The sequence below is a fragment of the Rhipicephalus sanguineus genome, chromosome 4 (genome assembly GCF_013339695.2).
Source record: "Rhipicephalus sanguineus isolate Rsan-2018 chromosome 4, BIME_Rsan_1.4, whole genome shotgun sequence".
Lineage (NCBI taxonomy): Eukaryota > Metazoa > Arthropoda > Arachnida > Ixodida > Ixodidae > Rhipicephalus > Rhipicephalus sanguineus.
In genome coordinates, this window is record NC_051179.1 from 103051069 (window position 1) to 103066948 (window position 15880).

General features: G+C 52.4%; 2 protein-coding genes and 1 long non-coding RNA gene across 3 annotated transcripts in view; all 3 read right to left on the reverse strand.

Annotated features, from left to right (window-relative positions):
- Positions 1 to 3152: 3152 nt before the first annotated feature.
- LOC125758399 (uncharacterized) lies at positions 3153 to 3768 on the reverse strand. Its single transcript, XR_007416017.1, has 2 exons — positions 3611 to 3768; positions 3153 to 3390 (listed from the first exon to the last, which is right to left on the reverse strand). It is a non-coding gene; the product is annotated as an uncharacterized LOC125758399 (long non-coding RNA).
- A 409-nt stretch (positions 3769 to 4177) lies between these two features.
- LOC125758265 (uncharacterized) lies at positions 4178 to 6275 on the reverse strand. The gene is made up of 3 exons (XM_049415288.1): positions 6200 to 6275; positions 4839 to 6105; positions 4178 to 4733 (listed from the first exon to the last, which is right to left on the reverse strand). The coding sequence occupies exons 1-3, from the start codon at positions 6273 to 6275 to the stop codon at positions 4178 to 4180; spliced, it is 1899 nt and encodes a 632-aa protein (XP_049271245.1).
- Positions 6276 to 8671: 2396 nt separating this feature from the next.
- LOC125758266 (nucleolar and coiled-body phosphoprotein 1-like) overlaps positions 8672 to 15880 on the reverse strand; it is a 7863-nt gene continuing 654 nt past the window's right edge. Inside the window, exons 2-5 of the mRNA XM_049415289.1 lie at positions 10068 to 10165; positions 9426 to 9964; positions 9156 to 9322; positions 8672 to 9061 (exon numbers count right to left, since the gene is read on the reverse strand). Coding sequence (XP_049271246.1) covers positions 8672 to 9061; positions 9156 to 9322; positions 9426 to 9964; positions 10068 to 10165 — 1194 coding nt within the window. The remainder of the gene's footprint in view (positions 9062 to 9155; positions 9323 to 9425; positions 9965 to 10067; positions 10166 to 15880) is intronic.

The window sequence follows — 15880 nt, forward strand, 5'->3', positions numbered from 1 at the left end:
CAAGGTATTTTCAGCAAGGAAAAAAAAATGTTTGTTTAATCGCTATCGCTCTCAGAGAGCTCTTTGTCACTCTCGGACCAGAGCATCTCGTCTTGAGTTCCGTCCATAGCATTGGAGATTCCCACATTTCTTGAAGGCTTTCTCAACTATGCCAGATGGAATTCCATGCCAAACTTCAGCCACCCACCTTGTTATGTCTTCAATCGAGGCACGCTTCAGCCTATTGCCTGATGTGAACGTGTTGCTCCAGTCGACTAGCCACTCATTATACAGTGCCCGCATGCGGTCTTTCATGGGCTTGTTAATGCAAACGTCCAGCGGCTGAAGCTGAGACGTCATGCCACCCGGAATCAGCACCAAGTCCATATGGCAAGCCGCCAGTTTATATTTCACGCGCTGATCCATGGGACACTTGAATGCGTCAAGCACAAGCATGGAGCGGTTCCCCAAGTTGGCGCCTGGTCTCTTGCGCCACACACAGTCGATCCAGTCAATAACCAGTTTAGTGTCCATCCAACCTTTTTCGTTGGCGCGCACTATAACGCCTTGCGGGAAGTTTACGTTCTTTGGAAGCGTTTTACGTTTAAATACAAGGAAAGGGGGCAACTTTGCGCCATCTGCTGTGCACGGCATGTGGTCCACTCGGAGCTGCCTCACGAAGTCGGCAAGCTCATCTTCAAGGCCGGAAAATTTTGCCGTCCGTGGTCCGTGTTGGCCTTTGCTTGACGACGCACAATGTTTAAAAGCATTATCGTGACGGGCACGACGCGTCTTCGAGGATGAAGCACCATTGGGCCCAGGGATGATGCTGCGCAGGCCGAACTCAAAAAGGCAGCAATAACAAAGGAGGGGAGAAAAAAAATACACACACACTTCTGCTACAGTGCCACCACAACTGCGATGCAGGCAACGAGAAAAAAAAAAAGAAAACGTGCTATCATGGTTGCCAGCAACAAGTTGCTTGGTGCCGCTTATTGACGATGACGGTAGGCTGCGATGGGGGGGGGGGGTGCAGTTTCGATTTGTACCCGATTCCAACGCACATGCGAATTTTCGACCCATATTTCTCGGAAATAGATGCGCGTTAAAATTTGGTAAATACGGTAATTGTTAATCCTTAAAAATGATCGCCGGGAGAGCGAATTCTGCTCCCTCAGGATTAACTGTTGATCCTGAGAAATGATCCCTGGGAGAGCAAATGTTACTCCTTTAGGATTAACTGTTCATCCATTTCAACAATTCTTGAAGGGACTAACTATTAATCCGCTAATAATTCGCATGTGGATGACCTGGCCATCCTCAACAGACTCGCATGCTAGCTCAGGTCACCTGTGCAGTACTCAGCACTACATGCATGAACGTGTGCAGAAACGAGGAGTTCGAGAGTGCAATCCGGGATTGGAATGGAAACAACTTTATTGTGAATGGAAACAACTTTATCGGGTTGCAAAAATTTATTTCAACAAAACAGTTAGTGCCATACGTAGAAGTGGCGTTGGCCTCAGCCCGCTGTCCACCTTTATTAGGCGGCATAGCAAGTCGAAAGTCTTTCGAGCCTTGCTCACAAATACAATGTTCAATGCCCAGTGAAAGGCCATTAGTGTGGCCAATGCAGCCAGCAGGCTTCTCTTCGATTGACAGAGCTTCCAGGGATGCGGCAAATTCTGTGGTGGTCAAAATGTTGCCGCTGTGTGACCACTGGCACGTAGTGCACAGCCGCAGGATCCTGCAAGTAGAACGAAAACTCGCAAATCATTGCTTTTAACACAGTCTCTTTTGCAGAGCATTTCCAGAAACATGTGACATCCCCAGCCGTGCCATGCAAATGGAGCATCCGGCAAGCTTGTGCGTCTGCAATGCTTAATAAATACTGAATAGCGGCTTATGGCAGCTGATCAGTTGACAGGCCATATAGACAACTGTTGTATTGAAAATCAAGTCAGCCGGCCTGCATGACATTCAGCGACATAGAATGGCAAAAAATGCATTCTCAAAATAATCTCATTTCGGGATTCATAATCCCGATCATAAATAATCGGGATTCAACTGAACAATTGTTTCTCAGTCAGCAAGGAACCACTCGCTCCTCTCCTGACAAATGGTGCCATAAATACAAATGACCGGGTCATAAACACAAAGTCCAGAGCCACCGGATGATTTGAGCATCATGAGCCGCACAGTTACTGCGGCTGCCGCGACGTGCCCACATGCTCGCTCGCTTTCGCACGGAAAGCCGAGCATTGGAAGAAAAAAAGGAAAGTGCTCAAGGTCATGAAGTGGCTGATGTACGGATGCAACTACTTTCCCCGTTTTCATCCAACTATTGACAAGGCCCCTCCAGGGAGAGCGTGACGTCATGCTAGTTGCCCACCTGCACCTTGGCCGTCGTCGCCACTCGTTCTCGTTATATCTGCTATGGGCACTTATTGAAAGCCGGCACGTGTTTCCGTTTTTTTCTTCTTGTGTTCCTGCGTGGCCTGCATTTGTTTACGCCTGCCTTTACACTTTACAGGCATCAAACTGTAACGGAGTCAGAAATGCATTTGTAGAAGTTTTATTAGGACGAAAGGCTAAAACCGTCTGACCTCATTTATTGCTCAACCATTTGATATTTCTGTCAGCAGCCTTTTTTGTGCGGTGCCTTTGATGGTGTCATTTCGAAGTCTACAAAAGTTGTTCAAGGCGACATTTGTTGCAACAAGCACTACATGCCGCACGATAGTCTCAGAGGTATGGCCATTTTCGCAAGTCTCTAGCTCAACATCTAAGAGCAGCGATGTGGTAATAGAGCTGGCAATGCCACGTTGGTTGTTCGACGCGAGGAAGGCCTTTGCATTTGCTCCCTTGGTGAGGTTTTCGACAACAAGCGTTGTCACCAGCACCATGTGCACAATACATGGCTGCGGAAACATTAAGCTCCCTCTTGACAAGTTGTCAATCATTACGTTAGCTTCCACATCTACGTTCTTGCTCTCCCGAACGAGTACGCTGCTGAAAAATGCGCACGACAGCTTCTCCAGAGCTGAATGAGCACAATATCCAGCGATATAAGCAACGACCTCCATGTCATGGTTTGGGCTGGAAATTTCATCATTTGAGATGTGAACAGAGAAGTTATGTTGCGATACATCTGTGTCACTTTCACTGCTGATGTCCTTAATCGCGTTGCTCAAGGACTCGTCTTCGATTCGAGCTCGTTTCGAGACAGGAGATTCTCGACGATTGCCATTCGTGCTCAGGTAGGACGGACAGTTCGGAAACTGCGATGGTGTAGCATCCGACACCAGGCGCACCCCTCTTGCTGTCGACTGTCACTGTCCTTTCCGACGCTGCCTCGAAATGTGACAGCTTTGTGATGAAGTTATCCTCGAGGAAGTGGAGTTCACAGACCTGCGTCAAGCATAACAGTGACTTAATTACTTTCGTACAAAGCAGGCTAAGGGGAAATTTGACACGACTGTGAGTATTTCTGCTCTAGTTTACCGCAGTGCCCTACCTGAAGCGTGACAAAACCATCATAACCACACACGATACTCGCTCTGTTCAACAGAGAAAGAACACCAGTAATGCGATAGAGCCTGTAAGAGAACAAATTTCAGCAGTTTCTCACCTTGGAGTGTATCCTTGGTGTGAAATCCTTTCACGGAATGGCTTTTATCCAAGACTTCTTCCGAGCTTCATCCTTGGGGAATGCGAAAACACGTACTTTGGGACCACTGTCTTAATTGCCGCGGCACCCGGGAACACAACAACGTCCCATGTCGCACTGATCGAGGTGTAATCACATAGAAATACAACACCATTTAAAATCATACACGTGACAGCGGACGAAGACTCGGAGCAGTGTGATGCAGCACCAAGCCTTACGCAGTCTAACTAGCAAAGCAGGTAGCTATGAAAGGCAAACCTGTGGTGGCTTTTCCGCCGTTCGGGGTAAAAAAGTGCGCGGGGTCACCAACACCACCACCTGAGCGACGCTTCCTCGGCCACTGATAGTGATTGTTGGAGGAAGAATAAGGCACTTATTTCTGTGTCCCAGTTGGGGACACGGCTCAGTGCCTGTGGGATGGGGAAGTGGGGGTAAAGATGAAGGAAGATTGTAGAAGGTTCAACAGCAGGTCGTCATGTTCCCAGCAGTGTAGACTTGGGGGGCAGGAGTTCTGTTGAGGTACAGGGCTCACAGAGTCTCTAGACCGGCCTCATCCGCAAACTTCAGGAAACCTCGCAGGGCGGGGGACTGGTATTCGGACGGGAACAGGAGATCGTCAACGGTGGAGTGGGGTAGGCCCTGCATGCGGTAGGACCTCTTCAAGGTGTCGCGCGGGCCATCCAGGGCTGGGGTGTGTGGGGGGGGGTGTCCACTTGCCACTCGTTGGTCCGGGTGAGCCGCCTTGAGCAGGTGCAGCAGCCGTTGACGAGAGAAGTCAGAGGCCGCTACAGCAGTTGTGACTGGAGTGTCGATCCGGTGCCCGTCCTTGGCAGCGGCGTCTGCTTCGTTGCTGGCTATTCTAATGTGGGAAGGAAGCCAGTGCATTGACAGTCTGACCCCGCAGTCCTTGAGGGCCTGGAGTTTGGCGAGGAGCAGGATCACCGTGACGCCGGCTCGATCGGGCTGCAGCAGGGCCTGTAGAGCTGGCCGGGAGTCCGTGACGATGGCCACTGGCTGTGTAGGGAGGTTGGCGGCGAGATGGTCTGCTGCGAGATTGACTCCTGCCAGTTCGGCTGCTGTAGAGCTCGCCGGGAACGGAAGGCGGCACTGAAGCCTTACCCCCAACTTGGGAACCGCGCAGGCAGCGGCAGCAGAAGGAGGACTCTTTTAGGTGGAGCCATCCGTGTACAGCAGCAGGTGGCCGCTCAGCTGCTCGTGAATCTTCTCCACTGTGGCCTGCTGGAGTTGACTGGCGGGAGTACGTCTTTTCGTCAGCCTCCCCAGGCGCAGGTTGATGTCTGGCGGCCGACGATGTGGAGGTGGAGCCTGAACTGGAGTGGGGTGCTGCGGGACCAGTTCTTGGTAGAGTGCCCAAATGCTCCCCATGCGGGAGGTCGGCCGGTCCTTGATGCGTCGCAGCAGAGCCTCTCCGTCTGATGTACAGTGCAGCCGGTCGACATGCAGCAGGGGCAGCATCAGCAGGAATACTGGCGAGGTCTGTGCCTCTGCCAGTGTGGCAGCCACTGGAGAACAGCGTGGGAGCCCCAGGAACGCCCTGATGGCTGAGCGATGCTGTTTCACGAGCTGTTCTTTTCGGTGCCACGAGAGCTGAACCATGGGCAGAGCATACTGGATGACAGCTGTGGCAGTGCCGTGATACAGCTGTAGGGCCAGCTTCCGAGGGCAGCCCCTTCCACGCAGCAGGAGTTTGCTGACCATGGACTGGACCCGCGCCGCCTTCGTGACAGCCGCCTTGACAGCAGGGATCCAGGTCAGGCGGTGGTCTATCCGGAGCCCCAGATAGGTCACCTCCTTACTCCATGCCATGGGTCGGCCGTTGAGGATCAGCTTCTGCTCCCTGGCAGCTGCTCTCGGGTGGACCATCAGGCCAATCTTTGTGGGGGACACCTGAAGCCCGATGCCCCTGGAGCTTGGATGCCTGGAGGCCGCCCCGTCCAAGGTCTGTTGGAGGGACCGGCGGATGGCTGGTAGGTGGCGTCTCGGCCCGCATGCCCACAGAGCCACGTTGTCGGCATAGATGGAGCACTGTGCGGGGCACGTGCTGTCTACCGGAATGGCTGCTGGAAGGGCCGCCAGGACCAGGTTGAAGAGCAGCGGGCTGAGGACAGATCCTTGCGGCACTCCAGTCATCACGCTCCTGGGGCTGCTGGTGGACCGGCCAACCCGTACTCGAAGGGTCCGCCCTGTCAGGAACCCGGAGATGAATCGTCGGAGGCAGCCCTCTATGCCCATGGCGTCCAGAGCATTCTCAATGGCCACATGTGGGAGGCCATCGAACGCGCTCTGGACATCGAGCAGGACAAGGGCCACGTCTCCTCTGCTTCTGGCGTCCTCCATGGAGCTGACCACGTCGGCGATGGAGTCCGCTGTGCAGCGATGGTGACGGAATCCGGTCTGCTGTTCTGGGAGGAAGCCCAAAGCCTCCAGCGATCCAGCTGAGGCGCCCCAGGACCACGGCCTCTATGAGCTTGCATGCACAGGAGGTCAGAGAGACCGGGCGGTAGGAGCTGATGGTAGATGACGCTCGACCGGGCTTCAGGACAGGCACCACCACTGCTGTCAGCCAGGCCTCCGGTAGTTCACTACTGCACCAGATGTCATTCATGGCCCCCAGGAATCACCGCTGTGCGTTGTCGTCCAGGTTCCGTAGCATCTGATAGGTGACGCCGTCGAGTCCCGGGGCACTGCGGCGTTTGGTCCGTGACAGGGCAGCGTTGAGCTCGTGTGCCATGATCGGTGCCTGGCAGAGGGCCTCTTCTGGTCTGCAGCCCAGGCTGGATGGTGACCCTGCGGTAGGCTGGGGGCCCGCTGGTTGGCAATTGCTGCTGGCTGCACCGCCACTGCTTCCTGGAACCGGTCCGCAAACTGCTCGGCCAAGGTGTCCTCCTGGATGTTGAGGGCAATGGCCAAGGAGAGCACTGGCCGCAGTGTTGATGGCCCCACCAGCAGTGATCTGAGGAGCCTCCACGCCCTGGAGCCTCCTTTGTTTCTGCTGACAGTTTGGCAGATGCCCACCCATCCTTGCCGCCACTGCTGCTTGGCATGCCGTCTGCAGGCAGCATTCAAACGGTTGAACAGAGTGCGGCAGCCCCCACGCAGGTAGGCTCGCTCCGCGCGACGTCTGGCAGCCTTCAGGTTGAGGTGGTGGAGGTCTGGGGCTGGCTGGTTCGCTGGAGCTGAGGTGACTGGTGGCTGCCCCTGCCATGGCCTCGAAGATTCCCAGGTGCTCCGGGGCCGTGTCCAGGTGATACCGATATAGCAGCCAATCCACCACCGCGTACCGTCGTGTCCTTAGGGCTTTTGCACCCGAGGGAGTGATAACAATCGGCAGGTGGTCAGATCCCCAGGAGTCAGGTTCTGTGACCCAGCCGTAGCTCGCTCCTGGGGTGGCCAGGCTGACGTCTATGGCCGTCCAGGTGGGCCGGGTTGTCCGTCGGATGCGTGTGAAGGAGCCGGTTACAAGAAAATTCGACGACGCACACCACCGAGGAAAGTAGGCGAAAGGAAAGAGCGTCAACTCGCAACTAATTTTATTCTTGCAAATCCACCGCAATATATACACCATGCCACACATGCGCAATAACACACCATGCGTCCCATCCAACAATCGCCCACTCTCAATGCACGTGCTAGTTTAGAAACCTGTCAAAAAAATCAAATTCAGCTGAACGCAGTACCACCGACGTATCGCTAATACATATATCTTTTTTCTTTCGGATGAGGTATGCTTCTAGCATCTCTCGCTCAATCACCTCCTTGCTTCTACCTAAAATAGTGATATTGGCAAATCTTGCCTCACATCCACACGCGCTGCAGTGCATAGGCAAATGTGCCAAAAGATTATTCTTTATCGAAAGGAGCCGGTGTTCAGCACCCGTAGCCCCAGCTGGAAGGCAGTGTCCATCAGCCCCTTACCGCGGCGGCAGTTTCTGCGGCTTCCCCAGGCGGCATGGTGAGCATTGACGTCTCCACACAACAGGTAGTCCTGCCCCAGTCGAGAGGTCAGCCTGGTCAGCATGGTGGCGTCCCAGGGCAGCTGCGGTAGTATGTACACGGATGCCACGGTTGTGTCCACTCCCCGGAGACGCACCGTCACTGCACAGCACTCTAGTGGGCCCCCTGTGGCACTGGCCACGTCGACAAACACGTGTGGGAGGTCACGTCGAACATACACAGCCACGTGTGGTTTGTCCTGTTGATGAGTACCGTCCAAGCATGGTGTGTCCTGGCATGAGGCCAGGGTGCACGACGTGGCTCCATTGTAGCCGATGTAGCCGGGGAGTCGCAGAGACGAGGCCAATCCCTTCACCTCCTGCAGTGCTAGGACGTCGTAGGTGTGCTGCTGAAGGTGCAGAGATAGCTCCCTCAGTCGCAGCTGCAATGACAGTGCGTTCCATTGCAGAACGCTGGGGCGGCGGTGGGTACTTCTGGTAGGCTGATCAGCCATGCTGTGTTGACAAGGGCTGGACAGCCACTGCCTGCTGGCAGATGGCACGGAGAGGGTGGCCTTCAGGGAAGGCAGCACAGGCGAACCTCATGGCCTGCAGCAGGATTTCGGCCAGGCTGTCGAGCGGGTTCTGGGCCGGAATGGTGGCAGCAGGTCCAGGTACCGTAAGCGTCGCTGCAGTCGGGGCCTTAGGTGTGACAGAACCCACGGCCGCGGCAGTGTTTGAAGGTGGGACCGTGGTAGCGGCTGCCGGACCATGGACAGCAGCAGGATTCGCAGGGGTTCTTCCGGCAGGACCCGTAGCAGGTTGCGGACGTTGGGAGGCCAATCCAGTGCGACCGGAAGCAGCAGGTCTGGCGGGCCCCCGTGCCACGTTGGCATAGGAACGTACCACCGGCCTGGGGGTTGGGTTTTCGCGCTCCTCCTCCCGAACCACCGCTCGGACCGCTCTCCTTGAAAGGGCTGTCGTGGAAGAGGCCATGATGGTTTCGACCTTGCGCTCCTGCTGCCACGGAGGACAGGCGGGTGTCTCAGCAGCATGGGGGCCGCCACAGTTAATGAATCTTGGGCGCTGGCATGTCTCCCCCTCCGGGTGGGCACGTCCGCATCTGATGCAAACCGTCGGGCCAGTTGCAGGCCTCTCTGGCGTGGCCGAAGCGCCCACACTGTCGGCACTGCAGAAGGCGGGGTCTTGCTGGTCGCATGGGGAACCGGACCAGGAACAGCTTCACGTGCTGTGGAGGGACCGGTCCTGCGAATCGTAGTGTGACCGTGCTGCCCTCCCTGGTAGCTGACAGCACCGACAGCGTAGACTGCAGTCCACTTAGGAGGCTGGCGTTGTCCGGCTCCCCGTCCACACCGTGGAGATACCCGATGCTGGTCAGTCGGTCTGCGGGCTGCCTGGCCTTCACTGCTATCCCCCGTAGCTCCGTGAGTGCCAGGAGCTGCGCCAGACACTCTCGTGGTCACGTCCGCTGCCACTATGTTGCGTTGATGGTTGACGCGTATGGCAGCAACACCCGGTCGTCAGGAGAGTACCTGGGCCAGGGTCAGCCGGAGGGAGCCCTGGAAGGAGCCCCCTGGGGCAGATGGCTTGAAGAGCACTGTGCCCACAACTGCAGAGTCCACAGGCAGTGCAGCAGACGCGAGTTTTCTGGCCCGGCGGCTAGCTGCCTTGCTGCAGGCCTCCTTGAAGTCTTCCTCAGCTGGTGAGAGAGGGGCAGCGGGAGTTGTGTCTTTGCTGCTGTTGGCAGCTTTGGCTCTGGCGGGAGAGGAGCAGGGAGGCTGGGAGGGGGCTGTCAGCAGCACCTTGTGTTGCAGGTGCCTGCTGTTGACGAGTCGCCTTCTTGCCCCTACTCCTTTTTTTAGCCTTTCGAGCTGGGGCTCTCGCTTGTGCCGTCTTGAGGAAGTCCGCCGCAGTTGGTGGGGCCGCCCTGGTGCTTTTCCGCTTGGCAGCACAGTCTTCAGCCTCATGGTCCTCCTCCATGTCGTCGCAATCGGACGCAGAAGGGTCCTGCGTAGCGGTCAGGGTGGATTTGGCCCGCGGGGCGGTGGTGTCTGTGCTGCTGTCCTCCGCTGTAGCTGCACCACTTGATTCAACCGGCAGGAGGCTAGCCGGTACCGTCTGAGCGGCACCCTCGTGGGCCTCGCTGGTCGAAGCGGTGGTTGCAGATGAGGCACCATCTAGGCTCCTGGCAGTGGGTGGGCAGGCCGTGGAGCCTCCACTTTGCGCCGAGAGGTCACTGCTCTTGGCCTTGTCCTCGTCATGGTTCTCCGGACTCGACAGAGGGACTGGCAGCTTCTTCAGCGCCGTCTGTTCTTCGTCGCTGCTGTCATCGTCGCGGTTCCTTTTGCGTGTGTGGGACAGATCCATGACCTCTTCCTCGTCGGAGCCAGGAGGTGGTGAATGTCCACCGGTTCCTTTGGGATGCCTTCTTGCGCCATGGATACCGGGGCTGCTGCCGCGATATTCTCAGCCTGTGCGGGTTGGCCTGCCGTGTTGACGACTGGAGCAGAGTGCGGCTGTTGTGGCCATCCCGGAATGGGGGCTTTAAGCGCAAGCCACTGCCTCGTGCGGTCATCTGTACACTTTTGGTTAAGATCGTGCACCCGGATGGCCGCAGCAGTAAGGGGGGACGGGCTGACGAAGTTAATCAGCGATGTGCTGGCACTGCGGCGATGCCCATCACGAGTCGAACGCCGAGCAGGGGCCGCGAGCGGTGGTGGGAAAGGGTCGTTTCTTCCCGCCGTTGTCGCGGTGATCTGAGCGGCGAGGGCCGGTGTTCCGGTGCTCATTGATGACTCGTTCACCACACAGTAAATCACAAAACACCACCGAATCGAGCACCAAAACGTACATGAAACAGTGTGAATAAAATAGTGTAACTTCAAGTGTTCGCGGAACTGCTATGCGCGGCGGTCCACGCGGTCACGGTGTCACACAATTGTCAACAAGTTCCTGACAGGGGGTAATAAATAACAGCTTAAAAAAACAGTGCTGTCGGAAGAAAGAAAAGAAAACAGGAGCCGGTGCGCAGGCAACACAGCGTCAAAGTCCAAGCACAAGTCCGGCCGACGAGTACGGGAGCCGTTACCAGGCTTGGATGCGCTTTGATATCATCGTCTCCGAGCCCAGCAGAGAAAAAAAAAGGTTAAGAAAAAGTACCTACAGAAAAAAAAAAAAGAAAAGAGGAGAGAGAGAAGCAAGAAAACCTGACGAAAAAGAGTCGCGAATACGCTTGTGCAATACTTTGACTGACATAAGAATAACACGTGTTTTTGGAGAACAAAAAAAAGAAAAAAAATTCGTCAACACCCCACGTGCACATACTTTGGCCGACGAAACACACGTGTTTCCTGAAAAAAGAAAAAAAAGAAAGAAAGAAACAAATCACAGCATATCCACGGAGTGAATGATGATGAGTGGGCGAAGCTGCGGAGGTGCTCGGTAAACCGTGAATCTTCCGTGAATTCTGCCCGTACATCATCACCGACGTGAGATCGGGCGCGTTATACTAAAGGTTCGAGAGTTATGACTACTTGCAGCCACTTTAATTTACATGTACGCTGTGAATTTTCATTGTTTAGAAAACCATTGCTTTAGAAAAAACATTGCGTCTTTCGTTAAGCAGCTGGCGTCTTTTTCGTTTTGCTTTAGAAACATCTGGCGTTCTTTCGTTTTGTTTTTACAAAACATCTGGCGTCTTTCGTTGGTTTATTTCATCAATCAACGGCGTTTTGAATAAAATTTATTGGTTAATCACGCACAGGAGAAATCTCACAGGCACTACCTTGGAGGTAACAATGGCTGCTAATGGGAATGAGAGACAGAAGAAGTCGGCTTTTAGCTAACACTTACACTTCTACAGAGACAGAAGAATTCGGCTTTTAGTTAACGCGCACGCTGCGAATTTTTATTGTTCAACAACGCACAGGAGAAATCTCCCACCGGCACCACCTTGGAGGTCAAAGGGTAAGACTTGTTCACTACTACGAGCACGACGAGGGACGACGGGTGCCGCCTTAAGGAGCTTCGCCCCTAAAACTACGTTGATATCCAAAGATGTCCCGGTGAGGTACATTCCTGTAGTCACTAGTCGAGTTCCAATGCTTTGAAGCCCCAACACAACATGGGTGCATTCCTCCAGCCATTGTCGCTCCTCACGTCTTGGCTCCCCCCCACCACATTGCTCCAGAAGCCTGTGAGGGGATGAAGCTTCACAAGAAAGGATAAGCGCTTTAAGGCAGTCACTCAGAAAGCTTAGTAAAAGTCCGGGAGAGTGTGCAAAGGCGCATTACTAAAAAACAGGTGGTCACGATCTCCCGTTTGTGGCTCCAGTAATGCTATGAAGAAAATGGAGAATACCTAAGATTGGAATGCGTGTGAGCATGCTGTATGTCCGACAGCGTGCTCCTGAAGCGATGTTCAAAAAAATAATAAAATAAACTATAATAAAAAGAGAAAGAATAAAAACAATAAGAAAATATATAAAAAAGAGAGAGATCTTGAGTTAAGATTATTATTAACTTGAATCTTCCAGAGCACGAATGACAGTATGCCGGATTGATGTTTAGTCCAACCTTCAATGTATTAAATTTATAAATCATATATGATTCGCGCTGTTCACGCCCCTTGTACTGGAGAAACCACTTTGCAGGAGTTAATACCCCTGTCACACGGCACATGTAATGTCATTCGCGCTGCGAATGACATTCAAAACGAATGTCATTGCGATCTTGCGTTCGGGTCTACACGGCCATATGAAATGACATTCGCATTGATGTCAACGTTTATCGGCCGGCGGCTTGTGAACCAAAAAGTTACAAATCGTGCTTTTAATTTACCATATGCGTGAACTATCGCTACGGCTACCGCGGACGTCGCTCACCAAAACAGCAGTGAGCGTTTGTAAACATGGCCACATGGCTGACAGGAGGTTGCGCTAGCGTCAAGTCGGAGTATGGGAAAGAGAATATAGCTGCACAAATGCTTCCAACATCGCGTGTACGTAAAAAAGTTACCGAAAAGTTAACAACAACCTTTAATAAGAACGTTAACATCGTTTACATATTGCTTTAACATGCTTTAAGATATCGATGTCGCAATCTTTCGCGAGGCGCCTGTTGACGAGAGTACACATGTCGCGCCTGAATGAGTTCGGCGAAAACATTCAACGGGCGAATGCCATTAGGTGCGAATGTCATTCGCTATGCCCGTGTAGCAGCAACAAAAATGGCATTAACACCTAATGACATTCGCTGCGAATGATATTATGTAACCGTGTGACAGGGGTATAAACTTGATGGAATCAAATGGGTGGTTTTCGGAATTTATATGCTGAGACAGAGGAAGATGCGGAAGCGAAATTAAATGGGAACGATGGTTATTGAAGCGGGTGCGGAAGGCCGTGTCTGTCTGACCTATGTATGAATACTGCATACTCCGCACTCGAGAAGGTATACTACATTAGAGCTGTCACAGTTAAGGTTGAGTGAAGAGAGTATTTGAAATAGGAATGTGTGCTTTCAACAAAGGGTTGTCTGTATGCGTTGCACACCTTGCAACGAAGCCTTGCCGCATGGCTGGCATCCAGTTACAGGTGCCTTATCGGTTTTCGAACGCACAAGATAATCCTCAATGTTTTTGGGGCGTTCTAAACGACTCGCGGAGGGGAAGGGAAAATTCTTGATAGTCGTTTACTCTGTTGTAAGATGTTATAGTGTCTCTTTAGAATTTTGTTTACGTTAGGGGGGTTGCTACTAAATGTTAGAACCAAGTTTTCCGTCCCTCTTGTTTTAATTCTTTCTGCTGTAAAGTAGTTGTGGCGATCGAGGTTTGCCCTTTACGTATGGCGTCGTTGACTATAGAAGAAGGACAGTGTTGCTTCGCATGTACGTTGCGCAAGTATTGCGTTGGCCTCAAAGTCTTCGGGCCGGGAGGAAATTCTCCTGAATCGGTGGGCCTGCGAGTACGGGATGCTCGTCTTGCGTGACGAGGGTGGGGTGGCAACTATCGAAGTGAAGGTACTGCTGCCTGTCTGTAGGCTTTTGTAAACGGTACTAGTCAAGGACCGTCTTTTCCTTTTACGTGGACGTCAAGGAAATTGATTTCAGTTCTTGAGTATGTGTGAGTGAAAGTTATGTCTGGATGCGCTTTGTTGAAGGATTCTATAAAATTAATTAAGTTTTCTTGTGTATCCGTCCAAATGATAAAATATAATCTAAGAAGCGTTTGTAAAGAAGGGGCTTAATCTTCTGGGTTGACAAGAACTTAGTTTCAAGATCATTAATAAAAATATTAGCGTAGTTGGGTGCGATCGAGAGTCCCCATGGCAGTGCCATTTTATTGTAGATGTATGGTATGAAACTCAAAGCTATTGAGTTGAAGTACCAGCTCCGCAAGGGTTTCAATTACTGTTGGACTTGGCGAGTCATCCGAAAACCACCCATTTGATTCCATCAAGGTTACACTCCTGCAAAGGGTTTCTCCAGTACAAGGGAGCGTGAACAGCGCGAATCATATTGATTGATAAATTTATACATTGAGGCTGGACTAAACATCATCCGGGCATACTGTCTTCAATTCGTGCTGGAAGATTCAAGTTAATAAAATCTTAACTCAAGATCACTCTCTTTTTTATTATTTATTTATTTCTATTTTTTCTCTTTTTTTATTATAGTTTATTTTATTATTTTTCGGACATCGCTTCAGGAGCACGCTGTCGGACATACAGCATGATCACACGCATCTAATCTTAAGGTATTCTCCATTTTCTTCATAAGCATTAACTGGAGGCACAACCGGAGACCGTGACCACCTGTTTTTTTAGTATGCGCCTTTGCACACTCTTCCGGACTTTTACTAAGCTTTTTGAGTGACTGCCTTTAAGCGCGTATCCCTTCTTGTGAAGCTTCTCCCCTCACAGGCTTCTGGAGCAAAATGTGGAGGGGGGGGGAGGGAGCGAAGACGGAGGAGCGAGCGACAATGGGCTGGAGGAATGCACCCATGTGTGTTGGGGCTTCAAAGCATTGGAACCGACTAGTGACTACAGGAATGTACCACCGGGACGATGTTTGGATATCAACGTAGTTTTTGTTTTCTTCTTTTTTTTTCAGGAAACACGTGTGTTTCGTCGGCCAAAGTATGTGCACGTGGGGTGTTTGATGATTTTTTTCTTTTTTTTTGTTCTCCAAAAAACACGGTTATTCTTATGTCAGTCAAAGTATGTGCACAAAGGTATTCGCGACTCTTTTTCGTCAGGTTTCTTGCTTCTCTCTCTCCTCTTTTCTTTTTTTTCTGTATGTACTTTTTCTTAACCTTTTTTTTCTCTCTCTCGGCTCGGAGAACGATGATATAAAAGCGCCACGAAGCCTGGTAAATTTTATCCTGATGACGATCGTCTCCGATCGAAACGTCGACAAATAGTTTTTTTAGAAGCGTATACCTATATATAATAGCCGGTTTTAATCACTCGGACAATGTGTAATGGCGACAGTCACGGCAAGGCACGAACTCCCTGCGCGAGCGGCGTCCTTTCACAACAACCAAGAGGACGACCCACTAGGAGGCGCTGGAGAGGGAAACCATACTGTTTAAGGCTTCTCTACAATTACCCGGGTACGAAAAGGGAGCCGCCGGCGACCTACAGCTGGTCACTATGAGCAGGTCATAGTAGGCCTTGAGACGCTCCACGTTGACAATGTCGCGCCCTCGACGGCGCATGTCTAAAGATTGTTCGATGGGTTGGATCAGGTAGTTGACCGGGGATGTGCGCTCGAGGACACGGTAGGGGCCTTCGTATTTCGGCAGGAGTTTGACGAGAGCCACTTGTAGTGGTAGGGACGGAGAGATACGAGCGCTCCAGGAGAAAGAACGCGTGCGCAGAAGTGGTGGTGCCATCACAAATGCCAATTTGTGTGATCGGTGGCGACGTACATTGAGAGCATGCGCCGAGCGTGCGGTTAAAGCGTTCGGTGAGGCATTCGTCTGCGGGTGGGAAGCAGTAGTTTTGCTGTGACACGCAGGGCACTCTTTGAGAATGGCTTCGACGGCTTCGGACAGGAAGACACGGCCTCGATCGCTGAGAAGCTCTTGGGGTGACCGTGACGCAGCATGAATCGGTGTAGCAGGAAGGAGGTAACATCGCGCGCTGTAGCCGCTGGGGGGCGCCGGTTTCGGGTATCGCGTTAGATGATCAACGCGACGATGGCCAGCGGTTGCAAGCAGACGTCAGAGGAAGGGTCATACAAATTGATGCCACGCC